Genomic DNA, 22,242 nt, shown 5'->3' with positions numbered 1-22,242 from the left:
TTAGATGTCCCCTGGACGGATGAACTGAAGTGGATATTCTTGATAACATGCTACATATTCCTTACACAGATCCCAACAGGTTTTGAAAACAGTGAAAAGACGCAACTAGCTCAGAGAACTGAAATTTACTGTTATTTTCTTGATTGGTGTAGGCTACCATATTGGATTACTTTAGAAACATGTTCCCAAGGTCAAAATGAATCATACCAATTGGTTCATTTACAGATGGTTAGGTTACTAACTTTTGAAATTTACTTTCTAAAGCCTAAATTAAACATTCCCAGAGACAAGAATAATGCAACCCAAGGGCCAGTTCTCCTCGATGAAACCAAGGATGGCCAACTATAAACTAAAGGCTCCTCTAGGGCTTATCTCCTTACAGTTCTAAAATCCTGCTCCTGAGCTTTCCAACCACACATAATTACAATGCTCGCCAACACTCTTTAACTCATGTACTGCCTTTCTTTCTTCAACATTCAGCAATAAGACAAGTACAAGCGGACCTCTTGCTTTTAGAAGGCACTGGAGAATTCTCCAGCTACTTCACTACCGTGACTTCTTTTTTTGTAAAAATGAATAATCACTACCATTGTTTGTGCCCTGCTTTGTTCCAGAAAGGATGTAAAATAGCTGTAATCATTAAGTAATTGATTTTTCTCACTCCCACACTCCCCTCCTCTTCTTTATAAGCTAACGGCTTCGTGCTGATTTTGTTTTAAACGAGGCACAACCACACACTCACATTTACCAAGACAATATTAGTCTCCCAAAAAGGGATAAAGTCAACTAAGTGGCCACAGTTCCCACTTCACCAAGCTGACAGACTAGTGGGGGACAGAAACAAACAAACAGGCAATTACAACAGAGTGAGGTAAATGCATGACAGAGAGATGGAGAATGCTTCCGGAACACACAGAAGGGATACCTCCTCCAGACTTGGGAAATCAGAGAAGCTTTCTCGAAGTGAAGTTAGTTGAAAACTTGAGGAACTGTAAGCCATTTGAAGTCCATACAGACAACAAAACCACCAGAACACCAGTTGGAGTCAATCCAAATAGTGTGTCCAAGTGAGAATCAACGTCTCGATCCAGATGTGACAAGGGATTATCATACCACTGCCCCCATATAACCACGGACTGGCCACAAGTCACCCTAAATGCTGGGTTCTACGACAGCTTTCTAGTTCCTTTTTTTCCTGAAGATATTTTGTTTTCTCCTGTCCTATTCCACTGTCTTTACCAGCCTCCCAGCAAGAGCCTATTTGGGAGATAGTGTGATAAATATGGGATGTAGGGAAGGGAGGTACTGGGCCCCCACCACACAGACCACATAACCACAAAAAAGTGCAACTGAGAAAAGCCACGTGACTCTCCACTGACCATTCCACTCCCCACAAACCTTGCAGAGGTGACCCAGCCCTACCTATCCTGCTTGTGAAGCAAATATCCCCCATCTGAACTTACCTCAGGTTTGACACATTTTTCTGGACCCTGTGTCTGTCCTATTCTGAAGAGAGCAGAACTGGCTTGACACCAATGCCCCTTCTCTAACAGAACCTTTTCTTTTGTCCATTTGGGTATTCTTCCTAAAATGGTGCACTTTCTGCTTCCAGAAAATATTGCTATTTTCTTACGTCACTTCTACATGTCTTGTCAATGTATAACCACAATGCTGTGACCAAAGAAAAACAGTAAGTTTTGACCATTTGCCCTTCCAGAAATCACTGGACATTCTATAAGCTAACTGAATGGTTGGGTGAAATTAATTTTTAATGACTCCTCCAATCCTGAGATTTTATGATGCTGACATAACTGGAGCCATTTTTCTTTGAGGGCTATAGCCCAGTAAAATTATCCCAGTCTAAGACGTTAATGCAAAGGGAAAACTGGGTCAGTATTTCAAAAATATTTGGTTTTTCAAAGTTGTCCAACATAACCTCACTGTCAATGGGCAAAGCCGCAGCTGCATATATAAGTAAACCCCGCCTGGGCCATACTTAGTTGTATATTTTACAACCAAAGTAGGGTGGGAGGGCGGGGAGGGGAGAGGGGGTTACTTCAAAAGATCAACGGAACACAAAATGTAACAAACAAAATAGAATGCCCTAAGGACGTGTAATCAATTTGCTATCCTTCCCAAAATTGAATCTTAGTTGTTTTGAGGTCTGAGGACTAGAAAATACCAAAATTGTATTTGAGGCTTTTTGAACAAGTCTTACAGACATGCAATGAGAGCTCTGCTCACCCTCAAGTGTTGCGTAACCTTGTACGTATCTTTGCTATGCCACACTTCACGCATCCAAAACAGGGAGCTTATCAATAAGATCCACATCTTCACAAGAAATATCTCAACTTGTAGCTCAAGGTATCATTCAAACTGTAACTAAAAGATGGCTGCATCACTCAACTCCTAGACCAGGTGCAATGTCTAGAGAAGCATCCTGCCTCTTCTCATTCTCTTCCACTACTCGGGAAACAGCCTAAGGTCCCAAGCAGTTCCTGACAGCAAGGAATTAATCGTCTGGGTTTGAATCTAGCCTCCACCACCTCCTAGCTGTGTGAGCCTGTCAAGCCATTTAACCTCTCTGGGCTTTAGTTTCCTCATGGGGGGGGGGAAGAGATAATCATGGTACCACGTTCTCCAGAAGGTTGTCGTCACCTCAGTCTGTAGTTCACTCTAAAACTGGTTGCTTTGAAGTATTCTGAAAGGGTTATTGGAATGTAGGGAAACAAATATGGAGAAGCCACTGGAATCCTAAAGAGAAAGGTTTTGCAATTGCTATGGCTCAGTGGGTTGAGTCACATTTAATTAAGTCTGGAATTTCCAAGGACAAAAACAGACCTTCCCCACAGCACACCTAAGACAAAAAAACGAGCAGGATCAGAGGTGGCGAGTTCCTAAGAGGCGCTCTTGAGGACTGGGGCGGTAGCAGCAAATCACGCTTTGTTGAAATGAGAAGGAAGGGACAGATTCCTCCACCAGCTAGAAGCAATCTTTTCACGTTATCCTCCGTCTCAATAGCTCAGCTCTATTGCTAAATCTTGGATGGACTAACTCTACACTCTGTATAAATCTGAAAGCACCGGAAGAGAGGGGAGAGAAGTGGAGCCCAGTGAACAGAACTGTCCGTGAGAATTACTAAATAACTGTGAACATCTAAATGAACCATAAGTTGTGTGTTTGGGGCCGACAGCGGCAACCCCTCCATTTCCCCATGACTTACTCATTCACTGCTATTGTGTTTGGCTAAAAACTAAAACTGTCACCCAAGCAACATCAGTCTTGTTAGAAAGAGAGGAACAACCCGGCATCAGAAAACGCAACAACGCTTTTGAAGGCAGCTGGTTCAGAACCTATGAATCATTTTGAAATATCCGGGCAGTCCAAGCCACATCAACACCACGTTTAAATAAAATGCATATAGACACAACCACCAGACACAAAGTGATGACCTGTCAGAACTGTCGTGCTTCTTTCCCTATCTGGCTTACTGGTGAGGCACCTCATTTTAGAATCATCTTCTGAGTAAGGTACCTACCTGTTCGGTGAAGACCTCAGGTCAGGCCACACCTGCAGATGGGGCCTAACAATTTACTAACAATTTACTCTGTACTTTGGGACCTCGGCCCAAAGGACAGAGCAGGAAAGACCTGAGTTGAACCAGCTTGGGCAGCTCACGCCATGAAGGCCTGTGTCGGCAAAGCAGCAGGCCTGTGGCAGAAGAACTCACTGCTGCTGGCCATCCTGCCTTAACTTCTAGGAGTCACAGGTCCCATGTTGCCTCTGGTCTTCCTGGGAAGCCCTGAGCAGTTTTGTTTCCTGTCCTCCTTCATACCCCACCTTTGAATGCTTCTCCAAACACTCAGAATGTTCTGAAACCCAAAGGCAGTTAAGACTGATGCAAGGGTACAATCTTCATTGCTATGAAGTCTGAGTGTGGCTAGAATAGGGCCTGGGAAACCACATGCATCCCCTCTATTCAGCCGACCATTACTTTCTTTCGCAAGGCTCTCTGTGTCACCTCTCCCTGCTCCCTCTGAGGATTACTTCTATCTCCAGATCAAGAATTCCTTTGTTCTTCCACATGTCCGTGTTTGCTCAGGTAATGATCCTGCCACCAAGCTTTCCATTTCTCCACATCCCCTCTCTTTGGGATGTGCTGAAGGATCTATTAGGCGATAACGTGTAAGAATCTCAGAAAAAAATCTTGCCTGTGGAGGCAGCGTTTCTCCAAAGGCCCAGCACTCTACTCTGTGCACTCTACGTGTGAAGCCATGGACACCGAGCACACATCTGCCTCCTCACAGGCCAAGGGCCGCAGAAAGGAGGTGACAGTGGGAAATGTGCCACCTCCCCCAGGAAGCAGATTTGAAATGGTCTGCGCCCTGAGCATTCTGGGTACTTCATAAACGTGCAGGAGTAGAACTGGGGCTGCTGGCATCAGCAGGGGGAGGACCAGGAGAGAAAAGGGTGCCATCTGGGCAAAGCTGCTTGTGGCTCTTGTGTATCAGACTGCTGCTTTCCGGTCCCGTGACTCTGTGTCACCTTCTGCCCTTCCACCCCACTCTACTAGCCAGATACCTCAAGATGTTTCTAAGAGGTTCTGAATTATTGACGAACCTAGGGAAGATGCTGTGGAAAACATTAAGTACCAAAACAGACCTGTACAGCTAGTGCAAATACTGGGTCATTGGCAGTTTCCTTTCTGGGGCCAAAAGCGAAGGGGGGGGGGGGGGAAGAGCGTGCCTCTGCTAAATAATAATGATATTCACAGAACAACACACACTGGAACTCCAAAGTTCACAATCTCTCCAGCTTTACTCACCCCTAGCCATCTTGCTCCTTTATTGGCAGCCTGTTGAATCTGGACTCTTTTCAGGGTGACATGGTAAACAGCTCCTTCCTCTACCTCTTCACCCCAGTCCTGAATCGAGCTCTGCCAAGGGATGGGATAAAGAGAAAGAAAAAAAGTATTTTTTTTTTCTCCTCTCTGCTAACCACAATCTGTCCCAGCTGCTTTGCTGCTTACCCAGCACTCAGGGCACAAGATGGGCTGTTCAAAATAAATATTACAATCAGAGCAATACAAGACACACTGTGATAAAGGGAATGCTGAGATTTTCTTGGCCCCCAGCCCTTTCCTGTGGTATCAGAATCCCCGGACTTTTCCATTTAGTTATTTTTCCTAGACTCGCTCACGTATCTTAAATAGGATTTTTTTTTAATCTTTTTTTTTTCTTTCTCAGAAAAAAACAAACTGTGGTTTAGTCCTGATTAAGTTTTCCTCCTTAAGTGAAAGGAAAACTAATTCATTGGCAGAAAAGGTTTGCACTTTTATAAGTGGCTCAGTTATTTGAGCAAACTGCCTTTTAAACTCAGACACAAACAAGCATGTAAAATGCCAAGTCCTCCGTCCTTTAGAAGTCAAACGCTTCCCATGTCTTTTTCTCCTCTTATCGTTTGGGGACCCAGAAAGTTAGCAGGGGGTGGAAAGTTTTCATTTCCATAAAATCATCTGGCAAGTGCAGGAAAAGCAAGTAGAAGGTGTGTACACGGACTCCCTGGATTTCCACGTCCCCGGCTAAACTTTGCGTTGGAGCCGCTGGGACACAGACGCGCTCCGCGGTCCACGCAGACGAACAGTTCTTTTCCCTTGAAAGTTCTCCTTTCCGGTCCTACGTCTGCCCCAGACACACCAAAGGCAATTGCGGAGAAGGTGGGCATCGCTGGAAGGGAGAAGACACGCAGCGAGCAAGGCACACAAAGCAGAGGGAGAAAGCTTTAGCTCACAAGTTGGGGATCGGATTGCTCCGTTCACGCCGAGAGAGTCCAAAACACGCCCAGAGAAAGCGGGAGAAGATTCCCCACCGGAGAAGCCTTGGGAGAAGGCAGAGAGGGCTCGTTACCATTTTAGCTTGCCAAAGCAATTTCATTCTCAGTGTTCCCTTCGGTACGGGGCCGCGGCATGATGCGCCCTGCTCCCAGGCCAACGCGCTCCCTGCGGGGCTCAGCCCGCGACGCCCCCGGCCCCCGGCCCGCGCGGCCGCCGCGCTCCCCGCACAGACACGCGCCGCGCTGCCCCCGCTGCCGCCGGTGCGCGCGACTCGGGCCACAAAGGGAGCGCAGCGAGCGAGCAGCGAGCGAGGGCGCCGCAGACTCCTCCCCACGCCGCTCCGTGATGTAAGGCTTTCCTGTTTGCGCTTGGGAGCGCACGCTCCCTTTCTGAAATCCCATGGATAAAGTTAGGGTGAAATAATTTCTCCCACTCCGGAGGTGATCGGGGACACAACCCTTTCAAGTCGATCAGGTTTCCCTGATGGTCACCAGGTGCCAGAAAAAAAAAAAACTCGGATGTGGTGTGGAGGTTAGCAGTTGTATGTCTTCTTCCTTCGCTAAAAGAAAGAAAAGGGGGACACGGAGACGGGGGAGTGCGAAAAGCATGGGAGGAAAGGGTCAGAAAAACGTCGAGTATCTGCCTGTTACTAGATTGTGATTAAATCGGAGCGACCCCAATGAGAGGAGCAATCCTAGAAGCCAGGAAGTTTTTCATTAGGACAAAAACGAATTGCTCGAAGGATATTCCAGAACCCATGCCCGGGGTCTGCACTCTCTCCCGCCGCAGCACCCCACCCGTCAGCTGGACTTCTTCCTACCACACGTTAGGATAAGATTCTTCCAACAGTGACCGGCCATTGTGGGAAGGCGGGGGACAGAGCAGGAAAGGGCTTTTGCTGGGACGGACCGACAGCTTGGAAAGTGGATGGTCAGTGGCCCTGGAGGGTCCCTGAGTCTTTGTGACTTGTCACCATCTCCAGCTGTCTGTAGGGACACAGCAGGATACTAACCATAGGGGAAAGCCATTCATGAGGAGACTGCCAGAGGGAGTTTTGTCAGAACAGAAAGATCTGCTCTCAGGACAAAAGATTATAACCATTTTTAGATCCAGTTTTAATAAATCAACAGCGAGATACCAGATGATACTATAATCAAACTTTGGCACGTGACAGAATTCCATGCCAATGACAAAACCTTTAGGGCTCATGTCTTTTATACTATTCACCCCTACATGAATTTAATCGCCTTTCATTTTTTTTTAGAGGCCTCTCACTAATTGCCAGGTTAAGGCATAAGGTGGGCTGTGGATAATAATAAATATATCATGAGCTGAAAAGCTACAGAATCAAGTGTACAGATGTTCCCAGGAGAGCAGAATAGATGGCACTGAGAGTGCATCAAGGAAAAACAAAAGGATCTCTGGACACTTGAGAACATCTTGAAGTCACTCACCCATGTTCTCACACAACTAGAACCTGTGGAGCTCAGTAGCCATGGAGAGAGGCTGACCAGATCCTCCTGTGGCCACCAAGACACAGTGTCCCCAGTGTCAGAGGAGAATCGTGCAGAAGTCCTACCTCCCTGTTTCTGAAGCCACCCTCAGGCCCCCAGGCCCACCTGGTCAGTGATCGTGAAGACGACAAAATGCACCAGAGGACAGTTCAGCGGCCCATATAATTCATTTCATAACTTTCACCTGATTTTTGGCAGTAAATTTGGAAATTACTGAAAATTTTCCAAGCAGTTTGTTCGGCCGCGTCCCTCCCAGGAGGCCTTCCTGGACAGGGCAGCTTATAATTCATAAGGCCCCACTCGCGTTTCAGGTCTCAGCACCCTTCTCTCTATCCCACCAATTCGCTGGCTGGCCACCTGGCGTGTAAAGGGAAAAGAACTGGCTTTGAGCAGATCCAGCTCAAATCCACGTTTATATTGAGTGAGCGTGGGAGCTACTACCCTGAGTTTTAATTTCCTTATCTGCAAAATGGGACAAATATCTACCTCACAGAGTCTGAAAAGGGATTAAGTGGGATGTAATTGCAAATCATCTAACACATGGCAAGTGATCAAAAAAAGTTCCATTCCCTTATTATTGCACTTCCCCCCAAACTGTATTTTCCCAGACTCACTGAAAAGTTGTGTATGTATTCCGTGTGGGAAAATCTCAGATGATGTCTTCTCACTGAATTACATTATAATTTCAGAGAGCTTTTCCAAGAATAACTACTTGTGTTTATACCTGATAATATAGGTGATTTTGTCCAAATGCTGATCCAAAAAAAGGGGCTGGTTTTATGCTAGATAGTGCAATCAAGTGTTGCAGTTTACAATTTTTTAAATATTTATTTAAAAATATTTCACCTGCAGGGAGCTCAGCCAGTACTATTACACACACCTTAGGGTTAAAATATGCCTGGTCAATATGTGGGAAGGATAAACCAATAAGCCATTTATAACTAAATTTGAATTTACTTACCAGATTAGCCTACCCATGACCTAGCATGGTCCTAAAAGGACAGGTCAATTTTGTTAAAAGGAGATCAGTAATGTTTTACAGTTTTCAGTGTACAAGTCTTTGATCTCCTTGGTTAAGTTTATTATCAAGTATTTTATTCTATTTGATGCTATTATAAATGGTATTATTTCCTTAATTTCATTTTTGGATTACTCATTGTTAGTGTATTGAAATGCAACTGATTTTTATGTATTGATTTTGTATCCTGCAACTTTACTGAATTCATTTATTAGTTCTAACAGGTTTTGGGGGCAGTGGTGACGCAAAAATATGGAAAGACATCCCATGTTCATGGATTGGAAGACTTAATATTGTTAAAATGTCCACACTACCCAAAGCAATCCACAGACTCAATGCAGTTCCTATCAAAATTCTAATAGCATTTTTTACAGAAATAGAAAACAATCCTAAAATTCATACAGAACCACAAAGGACACCACATAGTCAAAGCAACCTTAATAAAGAAGAACAAAGCTGGAGGTCTGATTTCAAAACATATTATAATACAAAGCTATAGTAACCAAAACAGTATGGAACTGGCATAAAGACAAACATATAGACCAGTGGAATCTAATAGAGAGCTCAAAAATAAACCCACGTGTATACAGTCAACTGATCTTCGACAAAGGGGCCAAGAATACACAATGGGGAAAAGACAGTCTCTTCAACAAATGTGATGGAAAACTTGGATATCCACATGCAAAAGAATGAAATTGGACACTTGTCTTACACCATACACAAAAATTAATTCAAAATGGATTGAAGACTTAAACATATGACCTGAAACTGTAAAACTCCTAGAAGAATACACAGGGAAAAGATTCATAACATTGGTCTTAGCAATGATTTCATGGATATAACACCAAAAGCACACGCAACAAAAACAAAAATAGACAAGCAAGAAAACTACATCAAACAAAAAAATCTTCTGCACAGCCAAGGAAACCATTAACAGAGTGAAATAGCAACCTGTGGTATGGGAATAAAATCTTTGCGAACAACAAATCTGATAAGGAGTTAATATCCATTATATATAAGGAACTCCTACAACTCAATAGCAAAAAAACAAATAACTGAATTTTAAAATGGGCAAAGGAATAAACATTTCTCTAAAGAAGAAATACAAATGGCCAACAGATATATGGAAAGGTGCTCAACATTACTAATCATCAGGGAAATGCAAATCAATACACAATGAGATATCACCTCAGATTTGTTAGGATTTTTAAAAAAATGGCAAGGATGTGGAGAAAAGGGACCCTTTGCATAATGTTGGTAAGAATGTAAATTGGTGCGGCCACTATAGAGAACAGTATGGAGGTTGATCAATAAGTTCAAAATAGAACATATGATCCAGCAATCCCGCTTTTGGGTAAATATCCAAATGAATTGGAATCAGGATCTCAAAGAGATCTAAGTGCTCCCATGGATCTTTACAGCACTATTCGGAATAGCCAAGATATGGAAACAATCTAACTGTCCATGAATGGATGAATGGACAAAGAAAACGTGGTAGATACATAAAATGGAATATTATTTGGCCTTAAGAAAAATACTTCCCATCATATGCAACAACATGGATGAAACTTGAGGACATTATGCTAAGTGCAATAAGACAGTCACAGAAGGGACAGCACATTACATGAGTCCACTTATGTAAGGTATCTACAGTAGTCAAACTCAGAGAAGCAGAAAGTACAATGGTGGTTGCCAGGGGCCGGGGCAAAGGGGACTAGATAATTGCTGTTCATTGTGTATCAAGTTTCAATTATGCAAGATGAAAAAGTTGTAGAAATCTGTACAACTTTGTGCTAATAGCTAACAATAAGGTACTGTACACTAAAAATTGTGTTAAAGTTGCGGGAGGGGAGAAGACCAAAAAAGAGCTCTACATAAAGTATTACGATGTTGCTAGGAATAGTAATAGTTTTATACTGCCGTATTTGGTGGTCACTGATAGTAGCAATAGAAGATTCCTAGGATATAACAGAAAAAAGGGAAGAGGTATGGAAGAACCCCAAACTGGAGAGAAAAAAAATATTCTTGCTTTACCGTTTCACCAGAGCCAATACATGGAGAGCTGGTAAGCAGCTGGTGTACAGATTCCTTCAAAAATCTTTCTAGAAGTGGAAATATGTAGTTTGTATACTTCATTCATTCATTTACTCACTCACTGGCCTGTCTGACACCACACTTCACTAGATTTTATTCTTCCTCTCTGGCTACAAGAAAAGTGAAAACTATTAAAATTATGACAGAGTATACTTATATACGCAGAGTGACATGGAATAATATTTATGTACCTGGGTAAATGATGAGACATTTCGCATCTGAGAGCCAGGGTTTGCATCCCTGCTCCAGAAGACTTGTCAACCAAGTCTGACCCTCACTTCTTATACTCTTAGTGTCCTCGTGTTTCCTTTCATGCTTATCATGAGTGTTAAATTAACTATCCCATATGAAACATCTAATAGAATACTATACAAAGCACCAAATAAAGTACTTGGAACATAGGAGTTGAATAAAAATGAATCTCCTACCCCCACACGCTTTCCCTTTAATGTGATTCTGTATCCATGTTCTGCTTTTGGTTTGCAATCTGCATGTTCTTTACATGTTTGCTGGGTAATAGATTGTACTACATGACAGGAAAGTAAGGGGAGTGTAAGTATAACAGACACTGTGCTGGGAAATAAAGAGTGATAAACTTGTCTTGAAGGTGGCAATATCAGCATAGGGTGATAAGAAATGAGAAGGCCTCCATCTTGCCCTCAAACTCAATGCTGGCCCATAATGTCCTACGCCCAGTGAAAAGTTTAGAGGAAAACAGTCCTAAGAGAGCAATGATAGTCACAATAATAGCAACAACAGCCACAGCAGCCATGGAAGAAAGCTAAATAAGTGAGAGGCAGGACTCTCCTGCCATCCCTCAGGACTGTTGCGTGCTTGTTGCCTCTACAAGCCCACAGCCTTACCTAAACAGACAAGTTTGAAAACCTTTCCCACTTTTGAATGGAATTGGTCATGGCCATTTTGCAACATTGTATTCTTAAACTATACCTTCAGCTATATGTAGGTCTCTAACAAGACTTTTGGGGGAGGACATAGGCAAGTAAATCTGTTACTTTTTGACTCTTTCCCCTAACAATATCAAAGAATTATCAAAATGCAAACAACGTCCTTTCAACATCCCAGAATAGAGACATGCTTCTCTCTATTCTTCAGACTGACTTGTGGGCTGTGTTGCTCACTGATACGCTTCATGGTCAGCTTCCCACCATCAGCTGGGCATCCTGCGATGGTTGTTTCTAGCTATGCTAACCGGGGTTGCCCTATTCACCTACTCTTTGCTTGAACTTTCAACCTTGCCTTGCAAAGGGTAAAGAGCCAGTCATGCTTGGTTAAAGATGAAGAGTCGTCTGAACACTCTACTAAGCAGTAGACAGTTGCTTTCATTTTCTGAGGTCCCAAAGTGATTTTATTAATTATCACAGAGATACTAAAAGGTATACATTAAAATTCTCAATGATCTGTTATTAGGTTCTCCTATTAGGCAAGCAACTTATAAGCCAATTTTAGATGCAGCTACTACAACTAAAGAAGAGGCTGCCCTCGGGGGTAGAAAGTGGAGATAGAAGAAACATAAACAAATAGCACTCGACAGATGGCGGGCCAGAGGCAGAGGACTCCTCTGGTCATGATGACAAATTTTTCAACAAATAATTTACCCATTATTGGCGGTTACTCTTAATGGTTGATGCTGCTCCCTGAGGAGGAAGTTGGTTACTGGAATACTATGTGTAACTTGAGCTAACTAAGCATTATTCCTCATCTAATTATAGATTTCATAAAAGAAAGGACAGTTAGGAGTTTGTTCACATGGTTGAAACATACAATAATCAGCTCAGACATAATGCCACGTCTGTGTGATATATAATAAAACATTCTGCAAAAATGGGAGATGGGTGACCTGATGCCATGAAGGACTTTGACCAAGATTATGGAAGGCCTTTCTGGGCAGTTAGCCAATTCATATCTTGTTTCAGAGCTAAAGGAACCTCCCTTTTCCATACTAATGGTATTGAAATGGCACTGAAAATCCAAATAAGTTAGAACTGCTATAACATAGTGGCTAAAAGTGATGGCTCTGCAGGCAGAGACACCTAGAATGGGGTCCTAGAAGCATCACTTCTCTCTGAGGCGAGATGTTTAATGTCTCTAAGCCTATAAAAAATAGGGCTACAAACACCTTCCTCATTGGTTCATAGTGGGAATTAAATAAGATAATCCTCACAGTATCCACACCGTGGTTACTATTCAGAGTTGTTTAGTAGTAGTGGTGGTAGAGGTGGTAGAGGTGGTAGTAGTGGTAGTAGTAGTGATAGTAGCAGTAGCAGTGGTGGTAGTAATAGTGATGGTGGTAATGGTAGTAGTGATACCGTGTTTCCCCGAAAATAAGACCTGGCCAGACAATCAACTCAAATGCATCTTTTGGAGCAAAAATTAATATAAGACCCGGTCTTATTTTACTATACTATAAGACCAGGTATAATATAATATAATATAATATAATATAATATAATATAATATAATACCAGGTCTTGTATTAATTTTTCCTCCAAAAGATGCATTCAAGCTGATTGTCCTGCTAGGTCTTATTTTCGGGGAAACAGGGTAGTAGTACTGGTAGTAGTAGTGGTGGTCGTGGTGGTGGTGGTGGTGGTGGTGGTAGTACTGGTAGTATAGTGGTGGTGGTAGTAGTAGTAGTGGTGGGGGTGAGGGTGGTAGTAGTACTGGTAGTATAGTAGTGGCAGTAGTAATGTAGTAGTGGTGGTAGTAGTAGTGGTACTACTAGTAGTGGTAGTAGCAATAGTCTTGAACACATCTTCCCCACCCCCATCACAGAGCTTTCACACGTGTGATTCTCCCTTTTGGGGACATCCTTCCCTCATCTCCTCTCCCACCTGGATTAAATCCCCTATGATGTGCTCTCATGGCGCCATGTCCCTCTCTTTGCAGCTCTATCACAGTTGTAATTTTACACTCAATTGTGTGGTTATTTGATAAATGTCTATTTCCCCCAAACTCCATGAAGGCGGAGGAAATGTCAGCGTTTTCTCCTCACTGTGTTCTAGCACCTCACACAGTGCCTGGCACATGATAGATGTTCAGTAACTATTTGATCGATCTATTGGTAAATATGTAGATAAAGGCCATGCTGTAAATTCAGTAAGTGCTTAGTAACTATTGCTGGGTGATATAAATAAATCACTCAATATTGTCTCTACCTTGAAGATGCTTGTACTCTAAAAGCAGCAAAAGGACATAAAGGGAATAAATGAGAAATGGCTTTACAAAGCCACAATCAGTAAGTGCAGGTTGAGAGGGCAGAACAGACTGAGCGATGTGTCACTGAGAGGACACTGAGAAAATCAGTCCGCAGGCTCTCATTCTTAAAGGACTTGCCGATAACTACAGTTTTTATTAAGACTGTGCCAACTACTACATTTGAAGAAAAAGAGAAACATGGACTGGGAGGAAGAGAGGGGGTCCTCCAGTGGAGAGGATGGCAGGTTCAAAGGATGATATTTGGTTTGAGAAGTGGCTCGTATAAGTGGGGAAGTGATGTTTGGATAAAGTAGCTGATTGTGGAGATTCTTGAATTTTTCTTCAGAGGAAACTGAAATGACAAAACAGGCTGTGAAGGAGATGGTTCTAATACTTGTCCATAGGTTAGCCTAGAGGGAAGAAAGCAATGCAGAGAGGAAGCTATTAGAGTAACGGACATGCCAAATAATTAACACCTAGGCTGAGACAACGTAAGTCTTTTGAAATAATGAAATGAATCTGGGTGATATTTTGGGAAAATTAATGTTGCAACGTGATGACAGGCAGCATGCTGCAAGTATATGAGAGGGGAAAGAAAGAACCCTGCAAGGTTTTAAGACTGGGACAATGGGATAGTAGTGGGGACATGACAGTAAAGAGAAAAGGGAAGGACTCTCTGCTTTGGGGAAAAAAACGATCTGTTCAGTTCTGGGCAGAAAGAAAATAGAGATATTGAAAAGTGACAGGAAAGAAAGATAAAGACCAGAAATGAAGAAAGTGAGTTATAGTTAAGAATGAAGAAAGTTGAGATATAGTTAAGGAAGTTGTTTGAAACCATGAATCATATGATTCCTCCTCAGTGGAAGAGAAACACTCTAAACAGTCTCAAGATGCACCCACAACCGAAGAAGACCAAACAAAAATAAGCAGAGAGAAAGAAGAGCATGAGGGGAAGAAGAACACGAGGGCTTGAGTTATGGAAACTACGCTGAAAGGAAAGCTCATGCGATTAAAAATTCTCAAACGCACTAAAATCAGTGTTGGAATACTGGCAGTGGACTTTAGAATACTTTGAATGATAAGAGATTTATTTTCTATCATTATCACAAGATGTTACACGTATTTCAAGAGGATGTCCCCTGTTTAAAAGCATACAAAAGTTTTTTTTTAAAAATTGTGACCAGTTATTCTAGTCTATGACACTCTTCAATAAAATGTAACCAAAGTTAATTGAAAGTCTAAGTGTGGTCAGTTACATAACACCAGAATTGCTGAATAGCTTAAACTCAATGTTTTCCCAGAAATATTTGTCTTTTGGACGAAACCAAGAATGGAAAGTTTCTGCCTTAAAGGAGAAGTTTTGAGAAGGTGGAAAGAAAAGAAAAATATATATAATGGAACTGTAATTTTAACAATAATTAACCAAAATGCTTCAAATATTGATCACTGCTCACACAGAGACACACAAAACACAAAGAAAGGTGAATTCTGCCACTTTAGAGAGTTGACTGAGGATTGTATATCAATTAGATAATGTCTTTTAAAAAATCAGAAAATATCTCATCTATTGCCTTTGCCAGCAACAAATTTAGGCAGATCTTTGGTTCTTTTTATTTTCCTGTTAAACTTGCAGAATCAACTCATGCTAAGCCCTACTGATCCTGTTTTGTCTAAGACATTGAAGTGAGGTCTATAGAATGAAAAATGTGTTTAGTTTGGGGCAGGAGAAGGGAAGGCGTCCTTACTTGGTTTATTCAGCTTCTTCTAGTTAGGCAAATAGCTCTGCTATGGAAAGTGCATTCAGCTCTCACCCCTACCCTGGTTTTTCTCCCCTCTTCCTCAGGGATAGTGTGTGTGTGTGTGTGTGTGTGTGTGTGTGTGTGTGTGTGTGTGTGTGTGTGTTGTGGGAAGGGAGAAAAGATAGAGTAGATTGACCTTCATCTCAAATCTTAATCATAAAATCTAATGACTTTTCCCCAGCATCACATAAACCCAACAGACAGGCATTGTAAAGAAATGATGGTGCAATCATAAGGCATATGGCAACCTTAGAACAAAATAAGTAACACATTTTTTTCTTATAGCCACACAGGTAATATGCTTAACGTTATTCAAAGGGATGCCTCTCCTGGAACTTGCCAGGATGCCCGGCTGTGAAGTTAGCATGTCTTGTACCTGCAGAAGCCACACCACCCTCGGTTGATGAGCTTAGCATGAGGACCAACTGGCATCCTTGGCATACATACCCAACTCGGGCTGAGTTTTTGGTGTTCCCCACATGAAAGAGCTTGGAGGTAAAATGGGGACTGGGAAATCAATGAAAAATCTCTCAATTCATAAGTTCTATAAATCCATAGCAGACTCAACATGCCCTAAGAAGGTCCAGAAGGTCCTAGAATCAGTCCAGGTACCAAAAAGAAATTAAATTCACTTTGGGTGTAGGTTCCAAGGATTCCAAGACAAAACCTGGTAGGATTTTGCTGTGACAATTAACCACACGGACAAGCGTTTCCTAACAGGGTAGTGGAGCCCAGGATACATAGAAAATGTCTGGCTGTAACTGTTATCTCATAGAACGGAGCTGCCATACCAGTCCTGGGCTGCTTATTCTGGACCGTTTTGTGTGAGAGAAATAGAATTCTTTCTTGTTTAAATTGTAAAATTGGCTCTCTCCATTATAAGCAGCCAAACCTATATCCAAGTTAACACACCTGTTAACTATTAATCGAACAGAAGTCAGAGGTAAGAGAGTCACTTAGCCAAAGTCTAGATCATAATATTCTAAGATTTACTCTGATATACTCTGATTCTGAAATTGTTCTAGGCTCGGAAAAAGATTCCTCTACCTACTTATTAACTCATGCATGCAATGAATATTTGCTGAGTGTCCACTTTATCAAGCACTGTGCGAGGCATTGCAGAAATAACTTTTGACAAGGCACTTGGGGTACCTGCCTCATGATGTTAACAGAGTAGAGGTAGAAAAAGACAAAACACACGCATTACAGGATGAGAAACGCTGAGAAAAGGGTTGCTATTGGAATATACGCGTACAGGCTGAGACTGTAAAATTCAGGGATGCTTCCCAGAGAAAATGACCTCTATGGTGAGGTCTGAAAGATGAGAGGGAATTAGAAATGGTGGAGGAAGAGGATGGGGGAGGGAAAGCAATAGATGGAAGGACCAGAACTTAGAAGGACCACAGACTGAACAGACTCCTAGGCACGGGGCACAAGTTCACAAAATGTACCCAACAGGCTGGTGTGTGTATTGTGTGTTGTTGAGTCAGCTCCGACTCCTGGTGGCCCTGTGAGTGAGTGAGTGACATCACAGTGTCCTGTCCTCACAGGCCTACTCAGCTCCTGCGGACTCATACCTGTGGCTTCCGCTGTGGAGTCAGTCAATCTCACAGTTGGCCTTCCTCTTCTCCTGCTGCCTTCTGTTTTTCCCAGCATCATTGCCTTTTCCAAAGGACCCTGCCTTCTCATGATGTGTCCGAAATAGGACAGCTTCAGTTTTGTCATTTTTGCCTCCAGTGATATTTCAGGCTTAATTTGTTCCACGGCCCACTTGTTCATCTTTCTAGAACTCTCCTCTAACACGTCAAATGAATCAGTTTTTGCTATCAGTCTTCTTCACTGTCCGACTTTCACATCCTTACGTAGTCATTGGGAATCGGCTGTACATTTTTTCCCAAAAAAGAAGTAATGCCATTAACCTCCCCTTTTCAGCACTAATTTGTCTTAATAGTATAACACACTAACTGGATGTATGTCCCTTGGAAACTTGAGGTATGCTTTTGCTTTCTTTTATGTAATCCCATAATCACTTAACTAATCCTCTGTGAAGGCTCAGGTAAATAAATAACCATTTTAATGACTTTAACAGAACACATACTATGTGTAAGGCACTGAATTGCACGTACTGATCCTGGATCCACAGTCAGGGAGGCAAACAAGGGAATGAACAAAGTAAGCAGGCAAGAAGGAGGGGTATCATTGTGGGCTTCTGTGGAGCCATCCAGACGCTAAATTCCAAATCAGAATGCAGATGTCACCTACACGTGCCAGGTGACAGTCTGGCACATGTCGGGGGCAGGAATACAGACCGGATGGATGGGCCTCTTTCAAGTCCCACCTTGGAAATACCTGGGGATAGCTAGTGCTGTCCCCACTCAGGGCATGAGAAAGAAGATCAGACAGTGGGACCTCTTTCTTCAGGGGGAGTGGGGGATGGAAAGCAAGTTTAGAGATACTAAATGCTGTGAGCCACCTGGAGGAGGCTTGAAGTATGAATAGAATTTCAAGGCAGTAGGGAAAGGGTTTTGGGAAGCAGGGCGGGAACAAAGGAGAGCGCAGTCCAAGCAGAGGGAAAGGCATGAGCCCAAGCTTAGAGGTCAAATGTGAGGTCCTCACAGACCAGGCAGAGGGAAGGAGGCAGCCCAGCCCAACCACACCACCTGGGCTCATACCCACTATGCTGCTTGTTGACTCTCTCTCCAGAGGATTCCATGAGTCATACTGATAAAAATATGTAACTTCACCCAGTGTAGACTGTCCAAGTTCCTCTGTGCTAAGCTGGTTTGTTTGAGATTGAAATCCCTTGGGGTAGGTCAGGATTATGTTCAATTTAGTTACTACAGCTTGGCTATCACCTGTTTGCAGGTATAGACATTTTTGCAGGGGTAATCACTAACGCTTTCTGTCACTTTGCAGTTTACAGAGTGATTCTACATATATTAGTCCCATCAATCCACACAACGACCCCAAAAGTAAATGTATTACTCTCATTTTATGACCCAAGAAACTGAAATGTCAAGACTACAAAGACAATGTAAATGCTGGGGCCAAGTTTGAACCCAAGTGTTTTGACTCCAAATGGCACATTGCTTTCAAAAGAACACATTTTTGTTCTTAGAACATTTATTGTTATCTTTGCTCTCATTCATATTATTTAGGATTTTGGGGTACCTGATGAAGTATATTAGTTCTTCATGCCCATTAGTACTTAGAGGTGCAATCACACAGCTGCCAGCTCTCAAGAATTATGTCCGTCCTAGGGCGGCCGGATGGCTCAGTTGGTTGGAGAGCAAGCTCTTGGCAGCAAGGTTGCCAGTTCAATTCCCACTTGGGATGGTGGGCTGCACCCTCACACACCCACACACACAACTAGACTGAAGGACAATGACTTGACTTGGAGCTGATGGGCCCAGGAGAAACACACTGTTCCCTAATTAAAACAATAGAAAAGAAAAGAACTGTATCCTTACTGGCTCTTTCCTATGTGACTTGTCCTTTTCATTCCTAGTGCCACTGTCCTGGTTCAGGTTTGTACTGCCTGGCTCAATGGCCCCATTCGTTCATTTGTACAATCACACAGGCAGCCATCGTGCTCCCGGGTTGTACTAGGCGCTGGGCATGCTGTGGGGATTAATGCGGACTCCTTGCTTTCAGAGAACTTACAGTCTAGGGAGGAGAGAGATGAGTCAATAGGGCCTCACAAAGAATGTGAGGTTGCGATGATGGAGCAGGCCCATGGCGGAGCCCCAGCATCAAGAAGAGGCACCGAATCCAGCGTCCGGGAGTCAGGGATGTCTAATGCTGAGACTTTAATGGGAAGCAAACGTTGGCAGATGAAAAGGAGAAGGAATGCTCAGTTCAGGAAAAAGGATGGCGTGAACATGGATGCCAAACAGAACAAAGCAATTGCACGGACTGAACTGAATATAGTTTGATATGCCTCAAGGATGCTTACGGGGGGAAGGGGTTGTTGAGAGATGAGGTAAGGGGTAGGATTACAAAGAGCTTGGGAGCCCATGATAAAGAATCTGGACTTTATCCTAGGGCAACGGAGACCATTGAAAGGTTTCACAAAACCAAAGTTACATGAGAAGACTTGCATTTTAAAAAGATCTGACTGATAGGGAGAAAGGATTAGAGCAGCACTGCCCCACAGAAGTATCATGTGAGCCACTTACGCAATTGTAACTTTTTTAGAAGTCACATTTAAAAAATAAGGAAAAAAAGTGGTGAAATTAATCATGTATCAATTAATTAATTTGACCAATTTTAATAATGTCATTGATTTAACCTACAGTATTAGGAAGAAGTGTGGTGAGCAATGAACACACTGGAGAAGTATCCAGGAAGGGGAGTTGTAGAGATTTGGTACAGGTGAGGAATCACTTAACTTTAGTTCATTTTACACACTCGCATCAAACTAACTTCCTGAAATACAGCTCTAATTAAGATGCCCCCGTGTTTTAATTTTTCCGTTTTTTGCGATTTACCTACCAAATAAAGCCCCAACTCTTTAGCCAGCAGAGGGCCCTGCCTTTTCCTCAGTATCTGCATCCTTCCCTGCACACAGCCGGGCCTCTCTGCTCCCACATCTAAGCCCAGGCATAACCTGACACAGAAGGAACACAAAGACCTCAGCTCAGCACTCAGGAATGGAGCATCTGACCATTCCTACAGCTGGTCGGGCTCCATGTGCCGGGCCTGACTCCTGGCCTGGAACTCCGCCAGGTCCCTCTGGAGTGGGGGCCCTGCTTCTTGCTTTCCATTCCATTCTTTCCTCCTTCCAGAACTTGGAAGTCTGCCCATAAACCTGAGCTTTAGCGGCTGGAGCCTGCTAACTGCTCACAGACTTCCTTAGCTCCTCATTTCTGATTACATTTCTCAGTGCCACCTGTCCCTAGGTTGGCCAGTACCAGCGCTTCCCAGCCATGAGACTTGTCACCCACCTACCAATACCCACTCTACTTGCCTGGGTGACGGCCTGGCATCGGTTTCGGTATCTCTCTCCATATCACTTCTAACGCTTGCCTGCCACCCTACACTTCCTCGCAGCTCCTGCCCCATCCCTGTGGGCAGATCCAGTCACTCTGCCCTGTCTATTGCAGTGAACCAGCCCATTTCTAACAGTATCCTGAGCTATGACAATTGACATTTCAAAGTCCTGCAGATTAGAGCCCCACCCTGTCAATGAAACGTCTTTCTTACTATCCTTGTGTATACTTGACTGCAGTCAAAATAATCTCATTGTTGTTTGCTACTCATGCCCCACCCTTACAGACCTCCCAGATTCATTCCTGACAACTGCTTAGCTTGGAAAGGGCTTTATCCCATTCCATCCCCATTTCCTGAGGAATTCTTAATAAATAATAAGCCCCAAAATATGACAATCCACAATCTCCTCCCCACCCTGACTGGGAATTACGGCTCCCTCCTCTGAGCTCCTGCGGCTCATTATCTGGACTTCCATTATGGACTTTATGGCTTTCTTCTTTATTTTAAATGTCTTATCATCTTAACTATATAAATAAACATCTTGGAAATAAGATCCATGTCTGATTACTTAGCAAAGCAAAACAGCTAGGGGAGAGGGAAAGACAGACTTGGCTTAATTTTGCAAGATGAGTAATGGTCTATCAAGGATTATAACTGAACAAGCTCACACTGTTATGTGCCGGCTTAGCATCCTTAATCAAATCATTCCTAAAACTAGGGGATAAGGGCGCCTGTCCCTACGGACTTAGGGAAATTCACTGAGAGTCCCTTACGTAATTGTGTGTATATATATATACATATATATACACACACACATATATGTGTGTGTATATTTACAATATATAATATATAATATGCAATCTATATATTTTATATATAATATATATAATATACATATATATACACACACACATATATGTGTGTGTATATTTACAATATATAATATATAATATGCAATCTATATATTTTATATATAATATATATAATATATAATATATATACCATATAATATATAATATATAATACATATATTCCTTATTTTCTTCCATTTTGCCTCTCTATTTGGAGTTATCTCTTTATATCTCCCCTTCCTCCTTTCCTCTCTGAACGCTCCTGGAAGCCCCCACCCCAAGGTTCTGTGATTCCCAAGAACAGAGTTGGAATAAATTCAGTCACTTAGCTGAAATCCTTTCACTTTTTACTTTAAGCACCTACTGGGTCCACAACTGTGATGCCAGGGGCACAGCAGCTTTCTCCAGCGATAAGAACAAAACTCAGGGATCCAGGGAACATAGCTATGGCCTCCCCTGGTTATCTTTTAAAAAGTCTGTGATAGCTGAAAAGGCGTGGGTAGAGAAACCAGACTGACAACTGGGTGTTTCTGCTTATGATTAGGTGGGCAGAGGTAATTCTTGCATCCTGCGTAACACTTGGCCTCTTGTTCCCTACAGAGCAGTACATTTAGACATGGAGATCCCACTGCCCTCTTATTTTGCCAACGTCTATTGCACAGTGTGTTGAAGGAGAGTTAAGCAGATTGTGCCTCATTACTTTGCACTCATTTTCCAGCATTCCTCTTAAGAGCTCCAGATACTTTAGAAAATATGACAACAATCTCACTAAATCTGTGTACGGTAGCTAGAGTACGCTGCCAATAAAAATAAAATAATTATAATCCACCCACCACAAGGTCTGTTCTACCTGCATGACTCTGTAATATTAGACACCAGAGTAGAAATACATAATTCCAAGTCCTAAGCCATTGAGGTCTAAAGT

General features: G+C 42.7%; 1 protein-coding gene across 3 annotated transcripts in view; it reads right to left on the bottom strand.

The window, feature by feature from the left end:
• The window catches only part of RGL1 (ral guanine nucleotide dissociation stimulator like 1), a 210,435-nt gene that overhangs the window by 104,923 nt on the left and 83,270 nt on the right, over positions 1 to 22,242 (bottom strand). The window contains exons 1-2 of one of the 3 annotated variants that reach the window (XM_019738786.2): positions 5,907 to 6,147; positions 4,826 to 4,936 (exon numbers count right to left, since the gene is read on the bottom strand). The exons of 1 other annotated variant lie outside the window; for it this stretch is intronic. In XM_019738786.2, the coding sequence (XP_019594345.2) occupies positions 4,826 to 4,936; positions 5,907 to 5,933 (138 nt within the window). In that variant the 5' untranslated portion in view covers positions 5,934 to 6,147. Of the gene's footprint in view, positions 1 to 4,825; positions 4,937 to 5,906; positions 6,148 to 22,242 lie in introns of those variants that run through there. One more of the 3 variants, XM_019738703.2, reaches the window with a different exon arrangement.

This window comes from Rhinolophus sinicus, linkage group LG17 (assembly GCF_036562045.2).
Source record: "Rhinolophus sinicus isolate RSC01 linkage group LG17, ASM3656204v1, whole genome shotgun sequence".
Taxonomy (NCBI): Eukaryota; Metazoa; Chordata; class Mammalia; order Chiroptera; family Rhinolophidae; genus Rhinolophus; species Rhinolophus sinicus.
Note: the sequence above shows the minus strand (reverse complement) of the source record. Positions and strands in the feature narration are given on the sequence as shown.